The sequence below is a fragment of the Melospiza georgiana genome, chromosome 1 (assembly GCF_028018845.1).
Source record: "Melospiza georgiana isolate bMelGeo1 chromosome 1, bMelGeo1.pri, whole genome shotgun sequence".
Lineage (NCBI taxonomy): Eukaryota > Metazoa > Chordata > Aves > Passeriformes > Passerellidae > Melospiza > Melospiza georgiana.
In genome coordinates, this window is record NC_080430.1 from 21,879,617 (window position 1) to 21,901,260 (window position 21,644).

At 42.3% G+C, this 21,644-nt stretch overlaps 1 protein-coding gene across 1 annotated transcript in view; it reads left to right on the plus strand.

Annotated features, from left to right (window-relative positions):
• The first annotated feature begins 16,311 nt into the window (after positions 1–16,311).
• FAM171A1 (family with sequence similarity 171 member A1) overlaps positions 16,312–21,644 on the plus strand; it is an 87,525-nt gene continuing 82,192 nt past the window's right edge. Inside the window, exon 1 of the mRNA XM_058032948.1 lies at positions 16,312–16,713. Within this exon, the coding sequence (XP_057888931.1) occupies positions 16,620–16,713 (94 nt within the window). The 5' untranslated portion in view covers positions 16,312–16,619. The remainder of the gene's footprint in view (positions 16,714–21,644) is intronic.

The window sequence follows — 21,644 nt, forward strand, 5'->3', positions numbered from 1 at the left end:
CTTGCCGAGTTCTTCCCAGTGCTGGAAGTCTTTCCAGTACTGCTCATAAGTCTATCAACAGCAGTCCAAAGAGGTAGTCAGCTGAGTGGCAATTTTTTAAGATATCATCTTGAAAAATTCATTAGCTCTACAAGCAACAGGAAAGTTCCCACAGCATGCCTTGGAAAACATGAAATTCACCTTCAATACTAAAAGTTGCTTTCTTGGAAACAGTCTCAGTGAGGTAATAGTTAGCACAAAATAAATTACTGCATTCAAGTCAAAGTTAAGACCAAATTCTATTGTCTGCCTTTCTTTACATATAGACGTCATCTACAGAATCAGGGAGTGCAGTACTGTGTCTTATAACATGGTAAGGAACAGAGGGACCTGGATATTTTTTTTTATTGCAGTGTTGACAGTGATATCTTTCTTTAGGTATTACCTTGTTCCTGAATCTTTTTCGATGCACCTAGGCAAGAAAAATAGAGATTTCACATTAAATTGATAGGTGTGATAACTGACATATTGATAGGTGTGATAACTGACATATTGATAGGTGTGATAACTGACATTAACACTACATCAAACCTGTGTGTGTGTGTGTGTGTGTGTGTGTGTGTGTGTGTGTGTGTGTATGGGGGCAGGGAGAGAGAGAGAGGCTCATGACTTTCATATGCCTTAAAGGACTATTTGCTCCATCTGGTTACTGGAGATACTTAAATTTAGGCAAATTTTCTTCAGTCTTTGGAGGGCAAGAAGTTGTATTTGCATGTAAAGCCTCATGAATACATATGAAGGTTCTAGACCCAACTTACCAAAAGTTCATGACTCTAAGATTGATATGAGAATAATATACACTAATCAAGGAAGAACTGTCATGACTATGGTTAACTTATCACTTTAATTATACTGTATGAAACAGCTATATTAAATAACTTCACTAATGATTGAGCCTTACAGTACAAGCTGTGGTATGATTTTTCTTTAAGATATTAATTTTATCCTGAGACTTGATTTTTTTTTCTGACAGGGATAATGTTTCTGTACTGACACCTTCATAGTGCAAAATTAACTATGTCTGAGCAATCAGAGTTTATGAATTTCTTTGTATTTTATTGTATTCCCTTTTTAATATTTGAAGTAACATGAAAAATTATTTAAATTTCTTACTCCTGAAGTACTTTGTTTCCTTTTAAAACAAACATATTTTTCCATGACCTAATAAAAGAGAAACTGTTCATAAAAGATTATTTTTATGGTCTTCCATTTTTTATATTCAGTCATGTAAAGGTGATATCATTACCCTGTGGGGACTGTGTTTGTTGTTTGCAGTGGCACCCCAGAGATAGTATAAGGATGTATTTATATAACCATTGCCCTTAGAAATGTCACAGTATCAGGTTTAACTTACTGAGCAATAAATTCCTACCAGCTTTCAAATCCAAAAGGGGCAGCATGGGAATTATTCTTTATATTACATCTTTAAACATACTTTTCTTTCTAGGTGACAGAAAAATTACAGTGAAGTAGGGAGGGAGGAAAGAAGAAATAACCTGACAATTGCTGGGTAAATCTGAAAAGGTCATTTCTTGTTTCTGGCCTGCTTAGCCTTGGGGCACATTTTTCTTTCTTTCTCTACCCAACTTGTCCTGGTACTTTTGAGATGAATTAAAGATTCATCCACCCTCACAATGTAGTTCTGGTTTTGGGTGAAGATAGGACCAACACTAAAACAGAATAGGAACCAATACTGCTGGAGGACACTTTTACTCAGGTCTTCTGGACTTGCCCCTCAATTCTCTTTTCTGACACCAGATTCTTCTGGCACCAGCTGGTTGAGGAAAAGAAGAGTTTGGATCAGCTTTCTTACCCTCTTCTCAAGTACTATTCATTAGTTCAATTTTGAAGTAATGTCTGGTTTTACCTTCATAATAGGTTTTATGCACAGCCCAAATGAAATTGCTCCTTTAGCTCTGATTGTTCATGCACATAATCTATCAGTCAGCCTAGGAAGTATCACCTAGGAACTGAGAAAGTATTGCTTTTGATGGCAGAAGTGAGTGGCAAATTATAAGTGTTAGTATGGCCCTGTAGCTGCCCAGTTCTGGAGTCATTACATTTAAAATTGTAAAAAAAAGCCTATAAATATTCAAAGTTACTCTGCTGCTAAACTATGCTTTCTACATCCTAATCATCCATCATATGTAGTGTACTTACAATAGAAGCTGCTAATTCCCACTGCAGCAGTGGGCAAATCTGCAGCCTGGCCAGAGGGTGGCTGAGTTTAACTGGAAATCTGATCTGCCCCTGCTACGTGGCTCCTGGCCCTCAATATATTCTAACTGCTTTCAGCATGTCACTCCCATCAGAGTTCCTGCTGTAAAGCTTCAGCACTTCAACTGCTCAGAAAGGCAGCTCTGATTCACTCATTTGGGGTCCTGCTCCAAGATTTTATTTCTTCTTTCTCAGTAGAAGCCCCAAGATGAAAACAGTCCATCCCAGGACAAGCACCCTGGGTGCAGGGGCACAATGGCACACATGTCCCTAGAAAGAAGCTCTAAAATACCCCCAGCAGTGCAAACAGGTCAAGACTCAGAGACAAAGGCATGCCAGAATCCTGTACCTGAACAGGTGAAGGATGTCCCCAGTGCTCATCCTCTCCATCTTACCTGCCTGGGAAAACGAGACTACAACCAGCCCCTTCTGTCCCTTCACCTCCAGAGAGTTGCTGTGGTGAGAAAGTCACTGTGGGAGGTGAAAGTGGCAAATATCCATGTTGAAAGGATTTCTGGAGTTTGACAATTTCATAGGCAGCTTCCCACTCTTTATTTTACTTCTCCTTGCTTTTATCATTCTATTTAGTATATGAAAACAGCAAAAGCTAAAGGACTCTGTTCTCACTGAACTAAAATACAGGATGAGGAAAAAGAAATTTAAAAGTTTGCTGGAACTCTAGGGGGAAAAAACCAAACGAAAAAGAAAATACTTTTCCTTGTTTATAAGACACGCATATTTAGTATTTCTTATTTCTTAATGTTCTAAAGTTCTGATATATTAAAATCTCAGTCATGTGCAAGACCGTTACTTGTCTGCTCCCTAACAGAAATGGTTACAGCTGGTTACTGTCGTTGGCCAGCTGCATCGGGTGACAGTGCACCACCACCATCTACTGATCAACTGCTTGTACTACCGAGAGAGAAGGCCCCCACTTGGACCGATTTGGATTCGCACACTTTAATTCACAAGTCAAAATTCTTGTACTGAGCCAGAGTTTGTCACACGTTGCACATGCCTGATAAGGAGAAAAAAGCTGAATTTAGAAGTCTAGAAGGATCATGAAACTCACAAATTTCAGGAAGCAACTATTTAGGGGTTTTGGATAATGCTGATCTGCTGCTGGAAAAACTGCAGATACAGATTATTTGAACAGGATTTTGCTCTGACTTACAAAACATGTAAAACTGATGACCTGATGGTAGGCAATACTAATTAATATTGCACTGGAAGGATCAAATACTGCTTTTTCCTCCTGCACTTTTATTCATGCTAATGAAAATCATCACCAATATGTGTAAATGATCTTTGACAACTCTCCCAAGGTATTCAGCTGCCTATGTTCATTTAAAGAGCTCAGTAATGTAACACATTGCATTGCATAGGGCACACATTTAGTTCTTCAGGCCAAGCTTTCAGCATATTTGTTCAGAGGAGCTAAGCTGTCACTTCTCAGTATATCCTCTTGAATTTGACTGTATAAAATAAAGATTATTTCATTTTTGTAGTTATGAAAGGGATAAATTGGTATCAATTTTCTTAGCTTTACAGGGATTATTTTGGTTCATATTCTTTCTAATATAAGTTGATCTTTTCCTAATGTTTCAAGATCACTATGTACTTAGACCAGCTACTCACTTTTTTCACTCTTTTTAAGAGGCTGCACAGAATATTTTTCTGCCCCTTTAGCAGAAGGATTTTTTTTACTAGAAAATTTATGGGTATCAAAAATGTGAACTCAGTCTTTCTTATGCTATTGAATCCTTTTGTTCTGATACTTCTGTAAACCAAGTTGATGTGAATAAGGATTAGCTTGGTAGAGTCCAAGTTGTCTAGAAATGGGAGACTATTAACAAAAATCCTGCTGGATAGCTTGTGCAGTATCTACATTCTGCAAAGGGCTGTATCAGAAATACCCAGTCAGAGCACAGGATTTCACATCTTTTCATCTTGGTGTAAATGCCAGTGCATTGTGAATAGAGACACAGACTGGTGCTCAGAACCATCCTTTCCACTTCCAGTCCACTGCCTTTTGTTAAAGAGTTCCATATGGTTACCTCTTCAATCCACTTATCTTCCTTTGTCTGTGTTGGTGGAGTTGTGCTGACTTACAGCAGTAGATAATAAGTCATTATGTTCTGTACTAGTGTTACCTCTGTTTCATTTCACTCTGTCTGTGCTCTAATTTAGATGCTCTAACATCAGTGTTTGAGGACAGTCTCCTTGGAGTTATTGTTGAGAATGCCATGCACACCTCTACACAATAAATAGTGTGATAATAACAACTTACTCCCATTGAACAAGAAACCAGACACCAGGTAATGATCTAGTGGGCTGTCTTGTCTTTGACTGCCATCAAGGGAATTTACAGGTGTTCAGCTGGCCACAGGAGGGCTCTCATATTGTTCCCTAGATTCAGTAAGGAAGACTGTGTGAACAAAGACCACATAATTCAGATCAGAAAAAGTCTCTCTTTTCCCAGATTACTCAGAGTTTATGAAAAATGAAGATTTTTATAGTTCTTAAACAAAGCCTTTCTATCAGAGTTAAGACCAGCTGGGACCATTAGATTATATTACAGAATATGAAACCATTGTTCCCAACATTTTCGTAGCTGGAACTCCCTGCAACCTTCTCCACTTTCCCAGTCCCTAGAACTTCATCTTTGTCTGGTCCTTTCCACTTCTGTTTTACTCCTTGTACATTCTCTCAGTTTAATATCTCTTAATGACAATAGCAGGGAGGTTTTGCTAATTATCCCAGCAGGGTTTGCTTGCCTGGACTCTAGTCACAGCCATGCTTAGCCTCTAATGTCATTATTCTGAAGCACACCTTAGTTACTGGAGAGGAAGAACATGAGCTGTAAGACTGTACCAATGTGCTCTTGTTTTGTCAAGATGTTTTTGCTGAATGTATGGTATTTGTGTGCCTTTATACAGTATAGTAATTTTAAAAGAATAATACTAACTCCTGAGATTTTAAACTAAGCAAAGAATAAAAGTCTTTTATTTTCCTTGTATGTTTATATATATATAGATATATTTGCCTACTATGCACAGATACAGCTGTATGCCTACATATATTTATTTAATGTCTTTATATATATCTACATTTTGTTTTACAATATGTACAGTTAGATTGAAAAAGGACAATTTTTCATGGCAGCATTGCAAACACATAAACAAATGTTTTCCATGGAAAGGAAATCCAAGAAAAGCATGCTTAAATTTTACAACTTCTGTCTTGGTCCTACTGGATTTCCATTTTCAATAGTTTGTGTGAATCCACATGCATATGCATGCATGCACGGTTAAGCCCAACATTTGAAGAGTTTCAGTTTCCTACAGTGAACATTTCATTAGTGTTCATTAACCTGAGTCCTTCATTTGAGTAGGAACTGTGTGTCTAAACATTCCTGTGAACACTGTTTCTGATGGAGGTACTGTGGTCCTTCAACGCAAAGTGAGCACATCTCAAAAGCAGGCTGCCATGTGCTAGGCCAGTCTGAAGCACAGGCAGACAAATTCAGTGCACATTTGCACAGATTAACTTCTGGGACTAGTCTGAGTCACTCCCATGCTGAACTAATGTCCCTACAACCAGGCCAAATGCAGGGCATCTCTCTCTGCAAGCATGTGATCCACTTAGGGGCTTGACTATTTTTCTTGGGTCAAACCCATTTGTTTGTGTCTTCATTTTCTCAAGCTTCATAAAATCACAGCACCATAAGATACATTCAATGAGCTCACCTCTCATTTTCTGGGTTTCCCCAGAAAAGCTATATTCATTGTGCTCTGGAGAACACATTGCAATTAAAGTCTTTATTTGCATAATTTTTTTCACATGAAAGCAGAAACTGCCATCACCTCAGTTTTCGTGGCACAGTACTTCTGTACTCTGTTGGATGGCCATACCACCTTTGTCAATAAGTGATCTCAACAAATTTTCCCAGTTCCTGTCTCCTCAGTGTACAAGAGCCTTAAGAGAAACAGAGCAGTCCTTGTGGCCTTGAGCCATACAGGGCTCAAGGCAATACAGGGATATTCTGACTTCTGTCTATGGACATTATTCCACAATTCCACACTCAGCAAACCCATAAGTTTCTTCCATCCTGGGGGAAAAATCCCACCACGTTTTTAGATTTCTTATTAGTTTCTACCCTGTCTACCCAACATATGGCCACAAATGCTCTTGCCTTAGTTTTCTCTGTGGTGGATGCAGAACCTGATAATAAGTTACTTTTTCCTCTTTTTCCCCCCCTTTTTAAATTTAATTTTTTATTTTTAATTTTTAGAAGGCATACATTCAACTGGAGGACTATGCCTGGAGCATCCTGAGGTGTAGGAATGCTCAGTGAATATTCCTCAGGAAGCAGCACAGGGTTTGGTGTAAGATTAAAGTGGGCAATCCATAATCAAGCAGGCAGACGGTGTGTCAGCATGGTAGGAAACACCAACAGATCAGGCAAAGCCAAGCTAAGTGAGGCAAGCTAAGTGGAAGGGCCTGGGAAAGCCAGAGGTTTGCTGCCTCACCTGAAGCAGCTGATCTCAGCTTCAGTGAACAGCAGCAGCTTGTTGCTCACAGGAGTTTGCTCCAATACACAAGTACCCACTTTTCCTGTCCCAGAGCCAGGCCTGCTCACATGAGTTCAAAGGGTTCAGAATGCCAGAGACAAAAGCATTTCACAACATTTTAGCCCCCATCTGCTGAGGCTTGTGCCTCTTGAGGAAGTCTCATTTTTTTCCTAAGTAGTTATGAGACAAGTCCTTCACAACCAGTTCTATTTTTGATGAATTACAATGCCTGGCCTTATTCACTCATGAGACAAATAATACAGTCCTGCCCATCACTTCAGTATTTCACATTTCACTTTGTTTTCCTTGCACACTAGTTAAGATCTGTCTTTTCCAGATGATGATTATTTTAGACAAAACCATCTGCAGATGCTCCTTCTCTCATTCCTGCTTCCCTCCTTTGGAAATCTGTATCTACTTCAGACAGACATTCCTCCATAAAGTTGGGAAGAGATGATTCTCAGATAGCAAGAGACAATAATCATAACAAGACAATAACCACTTTCCTATCTTTTTAATGCCATTTAATAAAATTTTCAACAAATGTTCAATTCTAATACATCTGTAATCAACAGCACAGATGTCAAGTTTAATTAGAAGTCAAGGACGGGTTCTGTCTGTATGTCTTCAGTCAGTATGATCTACTTTATATCAAGAATAATACAAATTTACTGTGATAAGTATCACAGTTAAAATGAACAGGCCATTCAGGAATGGAATGGAATGGAATGGAATGGAATGGAATGGAATGGAATAGAATAGAATAGAATAGAATAGAATAGAATAGAATAGAATAGAATAGAATAGAATAGAATAGAATAGAATAGAATAGAATAGAATAGAATAGAATATCCTGATTTGGAAGGGACCCACAAGGATCATCAAATCCAACTCCTGCTGCTGCACAAGACCAAGAATCCCACCATGTACCTATACCATGCTCTGGACAAACAGGGGTAAAAATGAAAAGGAGAGAATAGTGCAGACAGAGTTCTGTGCATTTCTGATATTTATACAGGAAATACAAGGGAAGATATGCAAACTCTGACCTGGAGAAATTTGGGCACAAGTGTATAAATATTTTCCAGTATTTTAATTAACTTCTTGACTGAATCTAGAATACATAAAATGTTTTGTCTCAGTGGACTCTGGAAAGAAAAGGCATGAGCCACACACATACAAAAAAAAAAAAAAAGAGAGAGAGAGAGAGAGAGAGATGAGCTTTCAAGTTTGTCTTTTAGTCTGCAGGTGAGCACCCTTTATTTTTAACTCTATCATTTGTATTTTGAAAGCATAAAGAAAGATCTGCTATCTCTTTTCCATTAAAGCAGAGACTAAGTTCATTTTCTCCTGGACTCTGGCATAGAGAACACAGTCATCTCTTCTTCCCCCAGATGACAAAAGCATTTCTATTGTTCATCAGTCCTTTGGTCACCTTCCTCTGACTGGTCTCTGACATTCTCTTCCTTCATTCCCTGCCACATGCTCCTTTGACACTTTGCTTCATATAGAAACTCATTTCTGTTGCTTTCCCACTCTGTGCTATGCACAGAGAACAAGTGCATTCCAGGTCCTCAGGAGCAACCTGAAAACAGCAGGACTGTGATTATCTTTACTTTCAGGCATAAAGGTTGCAGGGAATGACAAAAATCTAAGGATATTGCATTTGGCTTTTGGTTATTTTCAAAATACTGGGAGATGGCAGGACAAGGAAAAAAGCACAAGTACATCAAGATATATCCTGAGACACTGAGACACCCTGGGACACATAAGACTCCAAATAGTAGCAAGTAAACCATCAGAACCCTTTATAAGTATAAACACATGTGAAAGCCCAAGCAATTTCCACATACTAACATTGTAGAGTTTCATTACTTACATGTCATGTGAAACAGCTTGGTAGCAAACTCTGAGCCTGAGTTCAGTGACAGAAGGAAAACAAAAACCATCACAAAATGTATCATATAAATTGTTGTGGGAGGGACAGTGTTTAGCACTCACTCATTCAAAGCTGGGCCCTTGGGAGCTAAGAAACTGTTTGTATTTGCTGGCACAGCTGTGGCTGTCGAAGGGATTGCTAAGGCGTGATGGGATGTGTGTGGCAGGCAGATGCAGCAGAACAGTCATCTGAGAAAAGTTACATCAATAAGTGCCACAAGGCTTTGGGGGTTTTAACTAGGTAGTTAAAATATTGCCAAAATTATTTCCAGTAAGAACCAGTGCCATAATATGGTGAAATGAATGCCTGAAATATTTTAAAAGTTGAGCTTTTTAGATAGAGTTGGACTTGATGATCCTTGTGGGTCGCTTCCAACGCAGGATATCCTATTCTATTCTATTCTGGAACAGAGGTATTTCCAAATTGCCAATAAATTTGAGCTATTTTTAAGCTGCTGCATAATGGCATTTGGAAAAAAATCCCTGAGCTTTAAAACTTGAAAGTCTCTACCTCTTATGAAGAAACAGTGATTTATACTGATGCAGCATTATCTGTGTGACTCAGCAGGTGTATTGACACCAACCAAAGATAAGGGATGGCTTCTGATCAGTAAAAAAATCCTCATTCCTCAATTTAGATTAAGGGAGGAAAGAGGTTGAAGCAGGAAGGTGGGACTACGTGCAGTAATAGAGATTATGTAAAACTGCTTGGACCAGACTATGGCAGTAGGTATGGCAAAGTTCAGAAATATAAACTGGTATAAATGCATGAGATGCAACAAATGGAAGAAAAGACAAAGAAATAAAAAGTAAGTGATGTTTAGAAGTTTGGATGAGAAGGAACAGTATTCAAGTTTTAAATGGTAAAGAAAATTCAACATTTTTGAGTAGAATGTTATAATTTCCAATTATAAAACTGATATACTTGAAACAAAAGTTTGAAGCAAGTAAAATTTGGAGCAGAAAGATAAATTAGCTTTTGGTTAATATAGGTAGTAGCTGAAGCCATGAGAATAAGTGAAGTGTCTGGATGACAGGAGATGTGAGAGCAGAGGTAACAAGCAGAGAAGAGGAAGGGGTGCCACAGAAAGACATAATTGACTTTAGGACTTCAGTGAAAATCTTTTTTAAAACTCTTAGTAAGATTATGGCTTCTGAGAACAATGTTTGCTTGTTTTGTATTGATTTATAAAGTGGTTTCTTTTTGTTTTTCATCCCCGAAGATTTTAGTGCAGGACTCGTAATGACAGCTCAAGGCCATTAAGCAAGACTCCTTTTGCATTTTTTTTTTTTTTGCTGACTCAAATGAACTGTCATCAGGAGGCACAAGGTAGCACAAACACTCACAAACCCTGTGGACAGAGCTGTGCCTGGGTGGGTGTTTGGGTCACAATCCACTTGCACAAGAGCTGTGCTGCTGTGGTGGCCTCCAGGAGAGAGCTGAGAGCAACGGAGGGACTTGGTGGTGAGGAACTCAGATCTAAACTGCTTTGAGTGTATTTCATCAAAGTGATTAAACAGAGAGGGCAGGCTCTTAGATTTAGTTATTAAGAGCTTTAGGGAAGGCAGTGGTTTTAGTAAGGCTTTATACCAAAATATACTTTAGAAAGCTTCTATTTTACTGGTATATTTTATTGTTGCTTGCTGTAGCATAAAGAAAGTTTGGTTTGTTTTAATCTGACTTTTTTGTTGTATCATAAGAGCTTTGTGGCAGCTCAGACAATAATGTAAATAATATCCAGCAGAGTTTAAATCAAACCTTCTTCAGAAAAAGTTTCAGGTTCACTTAGCTGATATCCAAATGACAGACATCCTTTCAGCTGAATGGAGTCATAAATACCAGAAAAGGGCAAAGAAGGATTTTAATGCTGACTAACAACTTCCTCTTAATTATAGTCTGTGTTAACCTTATAATAATCCTTAGTATGAATGTTGTCACTTTTTCTTATTTTATTCAGAATTTTGTTATATTGGTGCTTTTACTAAATCTTTAACTCTCAGAATCAGAGATTCATCTGGAACTCTCAAATATTTTTGTTTGTTTTACATTCACCTTTCAGAAATGCAGGAAAATCTAGAAAACAGAACTACCTGAGAGGCTGAAAACCTCCCTTGCCTGTCACAACTTTTTCTGATATCTCTCATTGCTCCCAAAAGCTCTAGAGGCCCCACACAACCCTTCCTTTATCCTTTCTTCTCCTGTCCCCAAACCCACTGACTCCTCAGTCATCCTTTCATTCCTGTTTCAGATCTCCCAGTCCCTTCTCAGCTGCTGAGCCTGGCCCCCCAGAACCCTCATTTTAACTTCAAGACTCCCTACTAGCCTTTCCTCTGCAACCTTTATGCAATGCTTACAGATTTTTATTTTTTTTTAATCTCAGCCTAGTCCTATTCTGGCAGCTCCCATGAGATAAATATAATTTCATTTAATATAGAAACAGGGCAGTAAAAGCTACTTTTGGCTCTAATATTTATTGATATCTCAAGCTGGTCCACATGCTGTTGTCTACTGAGGAATTTAGTGTGCAGTCAGGTATGGGGATGTATTTCACACATAACTGTTTCACACTGGCTTCCCCATGTAAACAAGTACTTAGGTCTTCTGAGCCAAACATTTCTTTACCTTATGAGCACATAGAGGCAGTAGTGGAGCCTCACATTAATAGCACAGCATGTGTATGTCAATATTGAAATGATCTGAGATCTTCAGGGTGAAAGGCATTTATGGCAAAGACAGCATTATGTTCTGGTATCCATGCTCAGCATGGCTACAACTAAAACAACAGTAGTACTCAATCACTGCTAGATTTCTCAAAAGGATATGAAATAATTGTTGTTCTGGTCATAAAACTTTGTTTTATTTCTTTGAAAGATCCAGGACTAAATAGCTTCTACAATTTTCATGTAAAATGTTTAATACCACATAATCTGTAGCTGTCTCAATTTACCAGGAGCACTGCAAAATAATCTTCAGGGCTTTATATCTGACATTCACTCTTTTTGTTTTGTTTTGTTTTAGATTTAGGTTTGTGTGATCTTCCATATGTAAAATAACTGATGCACTAGTAAACTAGGACTCTTCTAGAAATTATAAAAGTACTTCAAAGCAATTCTCAAAAGCACACACTGCTACTGCCAACCAGAAAGGGTAGATAACAGCCTGCTAGAGCTATGTCTTTATTATAAATATTTGCACCTTCTTGTTCACTGAATTCATTTGTTATATATGAAATATTTAACTGTTAATCGCCTATTATAGATTATTCATTGCCTGTCTAAGCACTGCTTTCATAACTTATATTTGTCTATGGGGAAATAATACCACAAGAAAAACAGCAGTAGACATTGTGAAAAAGAACAGAAAAGGACTAATTAGCCCAACTTTTAGCATAAGCATATTCAGCATACCTTTCAAGGGTGTCTGAATATTGTAGAATTAAAAATTGGAAATTTTAACTGTAAGCCTACCTGCAAACTAATCCATATAGTCTCCAAGGCACTCATTTAATGTGTCTGTCTACTAATGATTGGTGAAGAGAGCCTCATTAATAGGTACTCATTCTAAGTATGTTAGTATTCATTACTTGAATAGTCAGCTAATTGAAAATGTGTTTGTACAATTTAAATATAATTTACATTGTTTGTACAATGTAAAAATGTACTGTGTGTAGCATCAGCATGGATTGGACAAATAAGAAATGCTGCAGAGAGGAAAAAGTACCCACATTGGCTTAGGAATAGGCCCAGCCATCTAGTTGCCACTGGACCTCCAGTGCTAGGGCTCAAGTATTCTTTCTGAATAGCAAACACAGAATGGTTGAGGTTGGAAGGAGCTTCTGGAAGTCATCTGGTCCAGCCTGCCTGCTTAGGCAGGGCCTCACAGATCCAGCTGCCCAGGATTGTGTCCAGGTGGCTTTTGAATATATCCATGGATGGAGACTCCACAACCTTGCTGGGAAGCCTGTGTCAGTTCTCAGACACTCTCACAATAAAAGTGGTTCCTGATGGTCGGGGGGAACCACCTGTATTTCTGTCTATGTCCATTGCATCTGGTCCTGTCACTGTCCACAACTGACAAAAGCCTGGCTCTGTCCTCTTTGTAGCCTCCCTTCGGGTATTTGTACACATTGATCAGATTCCCTCTGAGCCTTTTCTTCTCCAGGCTGACCAGTTCCAGCTCTCTCAGCTTTTCCTCATAGGAGAGATGCTCCAGTCCCTTTATCGTCTTCATGACCTTCCAGTGGACTTTCCCCAGTGTGTCTGTGTCTCTTCTGGTCTGAGGATTTCAGAACTGGACACAGCACTCCAGGTGTGACCACACCAGTGCTGAGCAGAGAGATCACCTCTCTTGATCTGCTGGCAACGCTTTGAATAATGAAGCCTGGGATACCATTCACCTTCTTTTCTCCAAGAGCACTCTGATGGCTCATGTATGACCCAAACTAGAACTGAGCTCTCACTACTGCCTGACTTAGGTCATTTTATTGTATTAATGTCATTTATTGACACTGCTCCTGTGGTGTTTTCTCAGGCTGCAGTAAATTGTCTCTTTTTTTTTCCTTAAGGGTGTCTAGCCAATGAGTGTCAGCAAACAAGGCATAGAAACGTGCCTGGGGTATAACTTGCACTTTCTTAATTCTGAAGAGGATTTGAACTGAGCTCTAAGATATCAACTATCCCTTGTGTCACAGGGAGTTTTCATCCAGGAATCAATGGCATTACCAGTATGTCAGTCTCAGATGCTTCAGTGCTCACTGGGGCAACAAAGAAAAGATCATTTAAAGAGAAGCCATTTGGAGGAATAGCTCAGTTTCCTTACATGAATAGCAGCATTTATGAGAGCGTTACCATGTAATTATATAGATAAATTTAGCCTTTTCAGGTAAGAGACAAGCTCTGTGTGCCCAGCATAGTTTGGAAGGATAAAAATATTTTTCTGGGCTGAAATAAACAGAAATGCAGGGAGTGTGTGGTACTATACACAGCTTGTGTTTTAAAAATCTGCAGCTCAGAGGTCCAGCTGTACCTTGGGCTGCATCACCAGAGGTGACCAGCAGGTTGAGTGAGGGAGGTAATTCTGCCCTCTCCTTTCACAAGACCTTGCCTGAGTACTGTGAACAGCCCTGGGGGCTCCAAATAAGGAGTCCAGAAGAGGGATGTGAAGATGATCACAGGACTGCAACACCTCTCCTGTAAAGCCAGGCTGAGACAGCTGGGGTGGTTCAGCTGGGAAAGAGAAGGCTCTGGGGAAACTGTAGAGCACCTTCCAGTACCTAAAGGGAGCTGCAAGCGAGAGCTGGAGAAGGACTTTCTACAAGGGCATGTAGTGATAAAACAAGGGAGAAGGGCTTTAAATGGAAAGAGGGCAGGTTGAGATGAGATAGCAGGAGGAAATTCTTTACTGTGAGCATGGTGGGACACTGGAACCCAGTGCCCAGGGAAGTTTTGGATGCCCCATCCCTGGAAGTCTTCAAAGCCAGATTGGATGAGACTTTAAGCAACCTGGTCTAGTGGAAAGTGTCCCTGCTTATGTAGGGGAATTGAAATCAGGTGATCTTTAAAGTCCCTTCCGGGCCAAACCATTTGAATTCTGTGATTTCTCTGTGAAATGTCTCATTTCTTTCCAGCCTTAGTCGTTATGTTGTATTCATTGATGCTGCAAGAATTGTTGTATCTGTTTGGATTTTTGTGAAAATAATACGACTATATTCAGGAAAATGCATTTTCCTCTTTGTAACAAAATGCTCTACCTTTCCTTACAGACAGAACTAGGTTTTAAGTAAGGTTAGGTTTCTAGCTCTGAGCTCATCCTACGTATGCTAATTTAAGTGCATGAACATCTAGAGAAAGGGGGGGGAAAAGCTATATTATTTTCCACATGGTCAGCCTCCTTTCTTTAGAAATAAGTTGCCTCACACTTAAGACATGCCATGAGTTTAAAATATTGAAATCTTTGTTTATGACAAGCAGGAATAAGATCACATGATCTGTATTGGTTCATTTAGTCTTCTCTGTGAACTGAATGGCCTTTTTGTACTTAGTTTTCTTATGGGATTGAACTTTACAAATAAATCCTCCAAATTCTTGGGATAAAAGGATAAATTTGCAGTGTCTCCACAGCATTTATCAATTCTCAGAAAATTTATTTGAAAACAGTAAAACCAAAGTGAAATATGTTGTAATCAACTGGAGTGTGTCTGAAAATGATCTATTAAGTCTGTTTTAACACCTCTGGGATACCAGAATTTCATAAAATTCATAAAATAAACAACCTGTAGCTTGTGATGCAGCTACTCTGGTCAAATACTGAAATCACAAAATAAAGTGTAAAATAAACAACTGTACTGCTTTCTAAAAATAGATCTTTAATACATCACATTTTTTATTGGAAGATTTTATTTAAAAATAAATTTACAAATAAATCCTGAAACTTTAGGGCACCTCAGTGAGAGATTGAATTTGTAGGTATACAAACTTCAGTCTCAGAGGCCAGCTGAAGCACTGGCAGTGTTTGGGAGCAGATCGTGGGAAATCCGCGAGGCAGTGGGGCAGAGGCTTTGCTTTGCACAGCTGTGTAAAGACTTGCCATAATAGCTGTCTGGAGCAGCAATCTCCGTGCTGGAGGAAACATGAGGAGCGCCTGTTCTCCCTCCCTTAGGACGCGTAATGCTCAGCAGAGACCGGGAAGGGAGGAGTGGCTGCTGTGCCCTTGTGTTCTGCCTCTGCTGGCCTGAAGGGAAGCAAGCCGAGAGATGCTCTTAGGGCAGACGCAAACCACCCCAGTGAGAAAGCCCCCAGGGAGAGTTCCCTGCCCCCGGCAGCATGTCCCCAGCGCTACCCCTGCCATTCTCCGCACGGGGCGGGGCGGGAGGCACCGTGCCCGCTCTCAGCCCTCAATGCCACGATTTCCAACCCAGAGTTCACCGTTCCTGTGCAGTTTGCTATAGCATTTTAAAAAACTATTTTGTACTAAAACCAGTAGATGGGTGCATTTGCTGTTGCTTTGTGGTCGGTTGGTTCGCTTTGGATTTGAAATTCGCTTTAAATACTCCAGCAGCAGCAGGGGCCCGGCCGGAGGTCACGCGTGGCAGCGGGGACCCTGCGACCCGCCACGTCCCAGCTGTGCGGAGAGCAGGTCAGGGCACCCGCCTTCCCCCTCATCCCTCCCGCTGGCTGCGGTGGGAGGCGAGCGGGGCCGGCGCGGCTGGGGAGGCCATTTTGCAGCCGTTCAGGGAGGGAGAGCGGGCGGCGGGCGCGGCCGGGCGGGACCCGGTCCCCCGCGGCAGGTGAGCGCGGCAGGTGAGCGCGGCTGCGGCGGGCGCCGCCCGGCCCGGCCCGGGTGCCCCGGGGAACGCGCGGCCGCCTCAGGCGGGCGGGGGCGGCACCGGCGCTGCCGAGGAGCCCCGCGGCGGGGCAGGGCGGGACGCGGGCGGCAGGGGGCGCTGCGCCGCCGGGCGCGGGCAGGGCAGGGGGTGCCGCCAAGGGTTAAGGGGCGGGCGGGGAGCCCGGGCCGCTCCCGCGGGGAGAGCGGGGGGATGGATAAACGGGAGCGGAATTAAAGAATAAACCCGAGCGGACAGGCAGCGGGGCCGCGGAGCTCTCCCGCCTCCCCTTCCTTCCCGCTCGCCTGCGCCGCCCGCCTGCCTGGGGGGACAGCGCGGGACGCGGAGCCGGGGCGCAGCGGCGGGACGACAATGCAGCAGGCGGAGAAAGCAGGAGGGGCAGCGCACGGCAACATGGAGGGAGGCGCGGAGCGGGCCAGCCCCTGATGCGGCTCTTTCTCCTCCTCCTCCGGGCAGCGGCTCCGGCGGCGATTCTCTCCCTGGCGGCGGCTGGCGGCGGCGGGTGGAAATGAGCAGGTCGGCGGCGCTTCTCCTCTGCCTGCTGGGCTGCAACGTGTGGAAGGCGGTGACCAAAACCTTAGGGGCGCCCGAGGCGGCTCAAGGTCGGTGCGGGATGGGCGGCGGGACCGGCCCGCTTTGTGCGGCGGTCCCCGGGGCGGCGGGGGCTGCATTGTGCGGGGGGCCGGACCGAGGGTACGGCGGGGAAGCGGGTCGGTGATGTGAGACCTCTCCTGGCTTCCGCCGGCCGCCGCAGACCCCGCAGCCCGGAGAAGCGGAGACAGCCCCGCGGCTGGGGAGCTTTTGTTACTGGCGGGGGCAGGGGCTGCGCTGGCCTCATTGTGCTGCCCCCTCCGTTCCTCCCTCCGTCCCTCGGCGCCGCCGGAGCTGTTGCATTGCGTCCTTTTCCCCCGGGTTCCCGTCTCCTCGCCGTGCCCGCTGCAGGGCCCGACGCGGCGGCGAGAGGCGGGTGGGGGGCACCGGCGGCCGCAGGCCGTGCGGGGCGGCCGGGCTGGGGTTCGCCCCCCGGGCTGACGGCGCGGCTCGGCCGCGGCCCCGGGACGTTTCCGGGCCTCCGCCGGGCCTTTTGTTCGGCGCGGTGGCTCCCGCCGGCCGGGCGGGGTCTGTCACCGCTGCCCCTGGGCAGCCGGACAGAGACGCTCCCCGGCCGGGCAGGGTCTCCTCCGCTTTCGCCCGGTGGGCGCAGAAGCCGCAGCGAGCCAGTGCCCGAGCGCCCGGGGGCACCGGGAGCAGCTCCTGATGCTCCTGTGCCGGGCCGCGGGTCCTGCCCTGGGCTGCACAAGTCTGATCTTCACCTGTGCCGTGGTGTGGCAGCCCCTCGGCCGGCCAGGTGCACCTGCCCTCCAGCCCTCCCCCTGTGGGATCTCGGCGAGGGGGGAAACACCGCCGTGCCCTCCTCGCCCTTGGCCTTGGTGACAGGAGGGCAGCCCCTCCGTCGGGCTCCAATAGGGATCCAGCGGCGGCATCGCGCCTGCCGGGACCACGGGCATGTCAGGATGCAGAAAACTTGAGTACATAGGGGTACAACGCGCGTTAGAAGGAAATGCATCCTCCCCGTGGTCAGCGTTGGCCTTGTGGTATGTATTGTCAAATGGGTAAATGTGTCATCTGGGACGAGCGATCATATACCGGCTGAGCCTTCGTGGCAGCAGGCTGGCAGCGTCCTTCCCGCTGCACTGGGGTGAATGTGCACCTTGTGAAGGGTGTGCTTATGTCCTCTTTCCTTATCTCACACAGGTTGTAACAATCAGTAAGCAATGCTTGCTGCAAGAAATAAAAGATTGAAAGTACCCTTTTTGATTTCCTTCATTCATGGTTGGATTTAGGTACCCTAAGTAGAATCTGGGTGGGCATATGTTTACACACAGAGTAGTCAAAAGGCAAAGGTGTCTTGTAGGAAAACCCACCATGCCAGGCAATCTGACATCAAATGCAATACCAGTTTCTACCTTTTTTAAAGGACAAACAAAAATAGCTGTTCTGGAATAAGAACCACTACCTAAAACTCAAAGGCCACTAAACTTGGGATGTACTGAATTTATTGATGAGCATGCCAGAAAACCAGAGCTATGTGTGGCCCATGAAGCTAGCACTTCAGATACCAAGGTAATATCAAAATTGACTATAATTTTTGTATCATATGGAAAATCTCCTTCATGTAATCAAAGTGGTGAGGTATTGGCAGAATTAGTGCCTTTCAGCTGTCTGACTGATCTTGTCTTCTATTGTTGAGCTCAATTCAGATGGCATAAAAAGGCTTGTCTGTAGCTGCTACATCTACATCAAGACTGATGGCTGATTATTTGAGTAATAACAGCTATGTCAGTGAGTTGAGAAATAGAAATGTCTAATTTTTTCTTCCATGTAAGAACATCTGAGTTTTTCATAATATCACTTTCCAAAGCCTAAGTAGAAGCCCAGTCTTTATTCTTTGGACATGTACATTAGTACAAGGGGATTTGTAGAGCTGATCTCATATCAAAGTGTATTCTGCTTCCTAATACCACTTCCTTACTGTGAATCTTTTTTTGAAGGTTTATGTGATGCCAGCTTGTAACCTTGAATAACTTGGTGAACATCAGGTGTGATGGTGTTCTATGGAAAAGAGTTCTAGTACTAGGTAAATTCCCAGTTTATATACACACAGCACAGTAAGTGCTAAATGGTTGTAAAATCTAAGCTAGCTGGTTTTCCCTCTTGCCCTTGTAGTACCATGGTCACAGTTGTAGGTACAAGTGAAGGGCCATTGCCGAAGTTCAGGGATGTTTGCACATGACTGTCTTGTCTTTTGTGGCTGAACGGACTAGTTAAAAACCAAGGGATTGAAATAAAGGTCGAGGTTAGAAAGCCAGAGCATGCCATTAGGGAATAATTGCTCCAGCTGCATATTTTTTGTTGGACAGGTTACATGAGACTAGGGTGGAGAGCCTTGCTCATGGTGCGACAGATCGAGTGAGACTTGGTTAAGATGTTCCACATCTGCATTAACAATCCAAATAAATAGGTCTTGGATTTGGAGCTTTTTGAAGGTGGGATTTGTAGTCAGTGTTCTGATTAGGAAAGGATGAGGAGGGATGCTTTGCATCAAGCATTTCTCTCCTTTATTGGTCTCAGACATATGTTCAGACAGTCCCAGCTTCAAATTCTCCTCAGCCAGACTGATTACGTAATTTGTGAATATGGAAGTACTGGTTATTAAGCTCTGCACTTAGCACTGTATTTAGAAAACTGAATGACATTTTTATGCAGATCTCTTGTGGCCTCTGAAGGTCACAGAGGTACCCTCTAAGTCTCAGTAAGGTACTTGCTTTGATAGGGTAAAATTCTCACAGATGGGTTTGCTTTTGTCCATGTTGATGCTTGGAACCCCAGCAGTGAGGGTGTTAGATGTCCATGCAGGTACCCTTTAGAACCTTTACTGCTGCAACTTCTCTCAAGTATATAAAACCTGACAAGTATTTCAGATGAGGACTAAGTTATGATTTTGTGGGGTTTTTTTCTGGTTTTGGTTTTGTTTGAATTTTTTTATTGTTCTAACAGGTATTCCTGAACTTCAGTTTCTTTTAGTGCTGAAATGAATGTGTGCAAATATTAAAACAAACAAATAAGCCCCTGAACTAACTCTTAAGCTGAATTCCTATTGGCAGTGGTGATTTGTTTGGTGAATACACAAAATACATGGTGCATGCTTTTTCACATGGATAGGTACTGTATAAAACATAACAACAGACCTCTGGCAAATAGGAATTTAAGAGTTATATGGAGATGTAACATTAAACCAGGGAGAATGTAAGCATAATCAGTGTAATTTGGGAAGGGATTAAATTTCTTTATTGCCTGGAAACTTTGGTTCTCAGTAGAAGATGAGGATCATTTATTTGTAGCTGCTAGGGAGGTCTTTTTAGAGAAATCCTAGATATTTTAGAGAGTTCTGTTTTAGTGCAGAAATCTGGCATTATATTTTTCGACTGAAGTGTGTATTAGTTTTAACTCATATTTCTTGGAAGTTGGTCTTCCTATTTTATTAGTTTTTCAAAATTAAGAAGTTATTAATAATAAAATAACATTTGAGTAGTAAATAGTACCCAATTCAAATACTAGCCTACCAGTAGATGAATATGCTCAGGATATCTCATCTTCACAATCCCAGAATGAGATTAGGTAGATAATTATTTTCCAGTATGTTGGTGAATAAAAATTCAGATGTTACTTCTTAGTCAGAATCTGCAGTGGTTTTTTCCCTCTGTGTGTGTGGAGGACAGGAGGGTTGATGTTTGAGTGCTGCTGTTTGGAATTGCCTTCCTGCAAGCTGCCATTCCATTACTTCATGGAAGATAACTTCACAGTCATTTCAGCTGGATATTCTGCAAAGTCTGCTTTTCTGGACAGCACAGCTCTGAGAAGATTCTCCGGTTCTGGGCTGGGTTTTTTTTGTTTATTTTTAAACTGGTAATCCCATGGTTGCAGTTTTAACAATGATGCTAAAGTTTAGATGATGCAGAAATAGTTTTATACTTTTCCTGTCTTTCCTCTTGCACTGCCATACTGTTTCTTTTTATTCAGCTGCAAATTACTAATGACCATCAAATCCAAAGGTTTATTTCACTGAGACCCAAATGGACTCCTCAGAGTAGAAGCTAAATTGCTCTAAAGCAGTAAAAAAGACGTTGCTTTATTTTAGTGGAGGAGCCAATTGCTTACTCAGTACTAGACAGTGTTGTAAAATGTTAATGAAGGTGAGGTGATTGATTTTAGCAAAATTATTTTATAATTTTATCAATTATCAGATCCAGATAAATACTGGGTTCTGGTTGGGTTTTTTCATGTTTGTCTTGAACAACTAATGCCTGCAAATGCCTAGTAACTGACTTCCCTCAGTCAGATGAACAAGTTACCTAGGTGATCTGAGGGTTTAAAACTGCAGTCTTTTTCTCCTGAGCATTTGTGTTCACCCTTTTGTCTTGTAATACCTTGCACTAAGTGATTTAAAGTACCTTTAATAATGGGTGTATGCACTTGTGAAGTGACAAATTCATGCGCTGGCTTTCCCTGCAGGCCCACTTGTGTCTTGTGTCTTTTTTGCCCACTTGGTGTCTTGAGATAGTGTTAATTGCCATGTGTTTCTCCCTCTCCTTATTTTTTGCCTTTCTTTATCACCATACTGATGCCTTTTCCTTCTTGAGACTAAAACTGGGTTCATGAAGCTTTTACCGATGGCTGTGTCAACTTTTGGCTAAGTGAATGGTTTCAAATAAAGGTTTCTGGTAATAATGAAATGCAATTTTACAATTTTTAATTGTAATGGTTAACAGAAGCTTGGCTGTATGTATTTGTGTGGTGGGGAGGAAAAAGAATTGTGCATTTAGAATTTTTTAAAAATATCAGAAATCTCCAGTGGTTTTGGTAAATGGAGGCACAGAAATGTCACTCCACTTTCTGTTATTACAAACTTCAGATTAGTTTTTTACTCCTCTCTTCTGTGGGCAAAGCCAAGCTTGGCACAGGAAGAAAACCA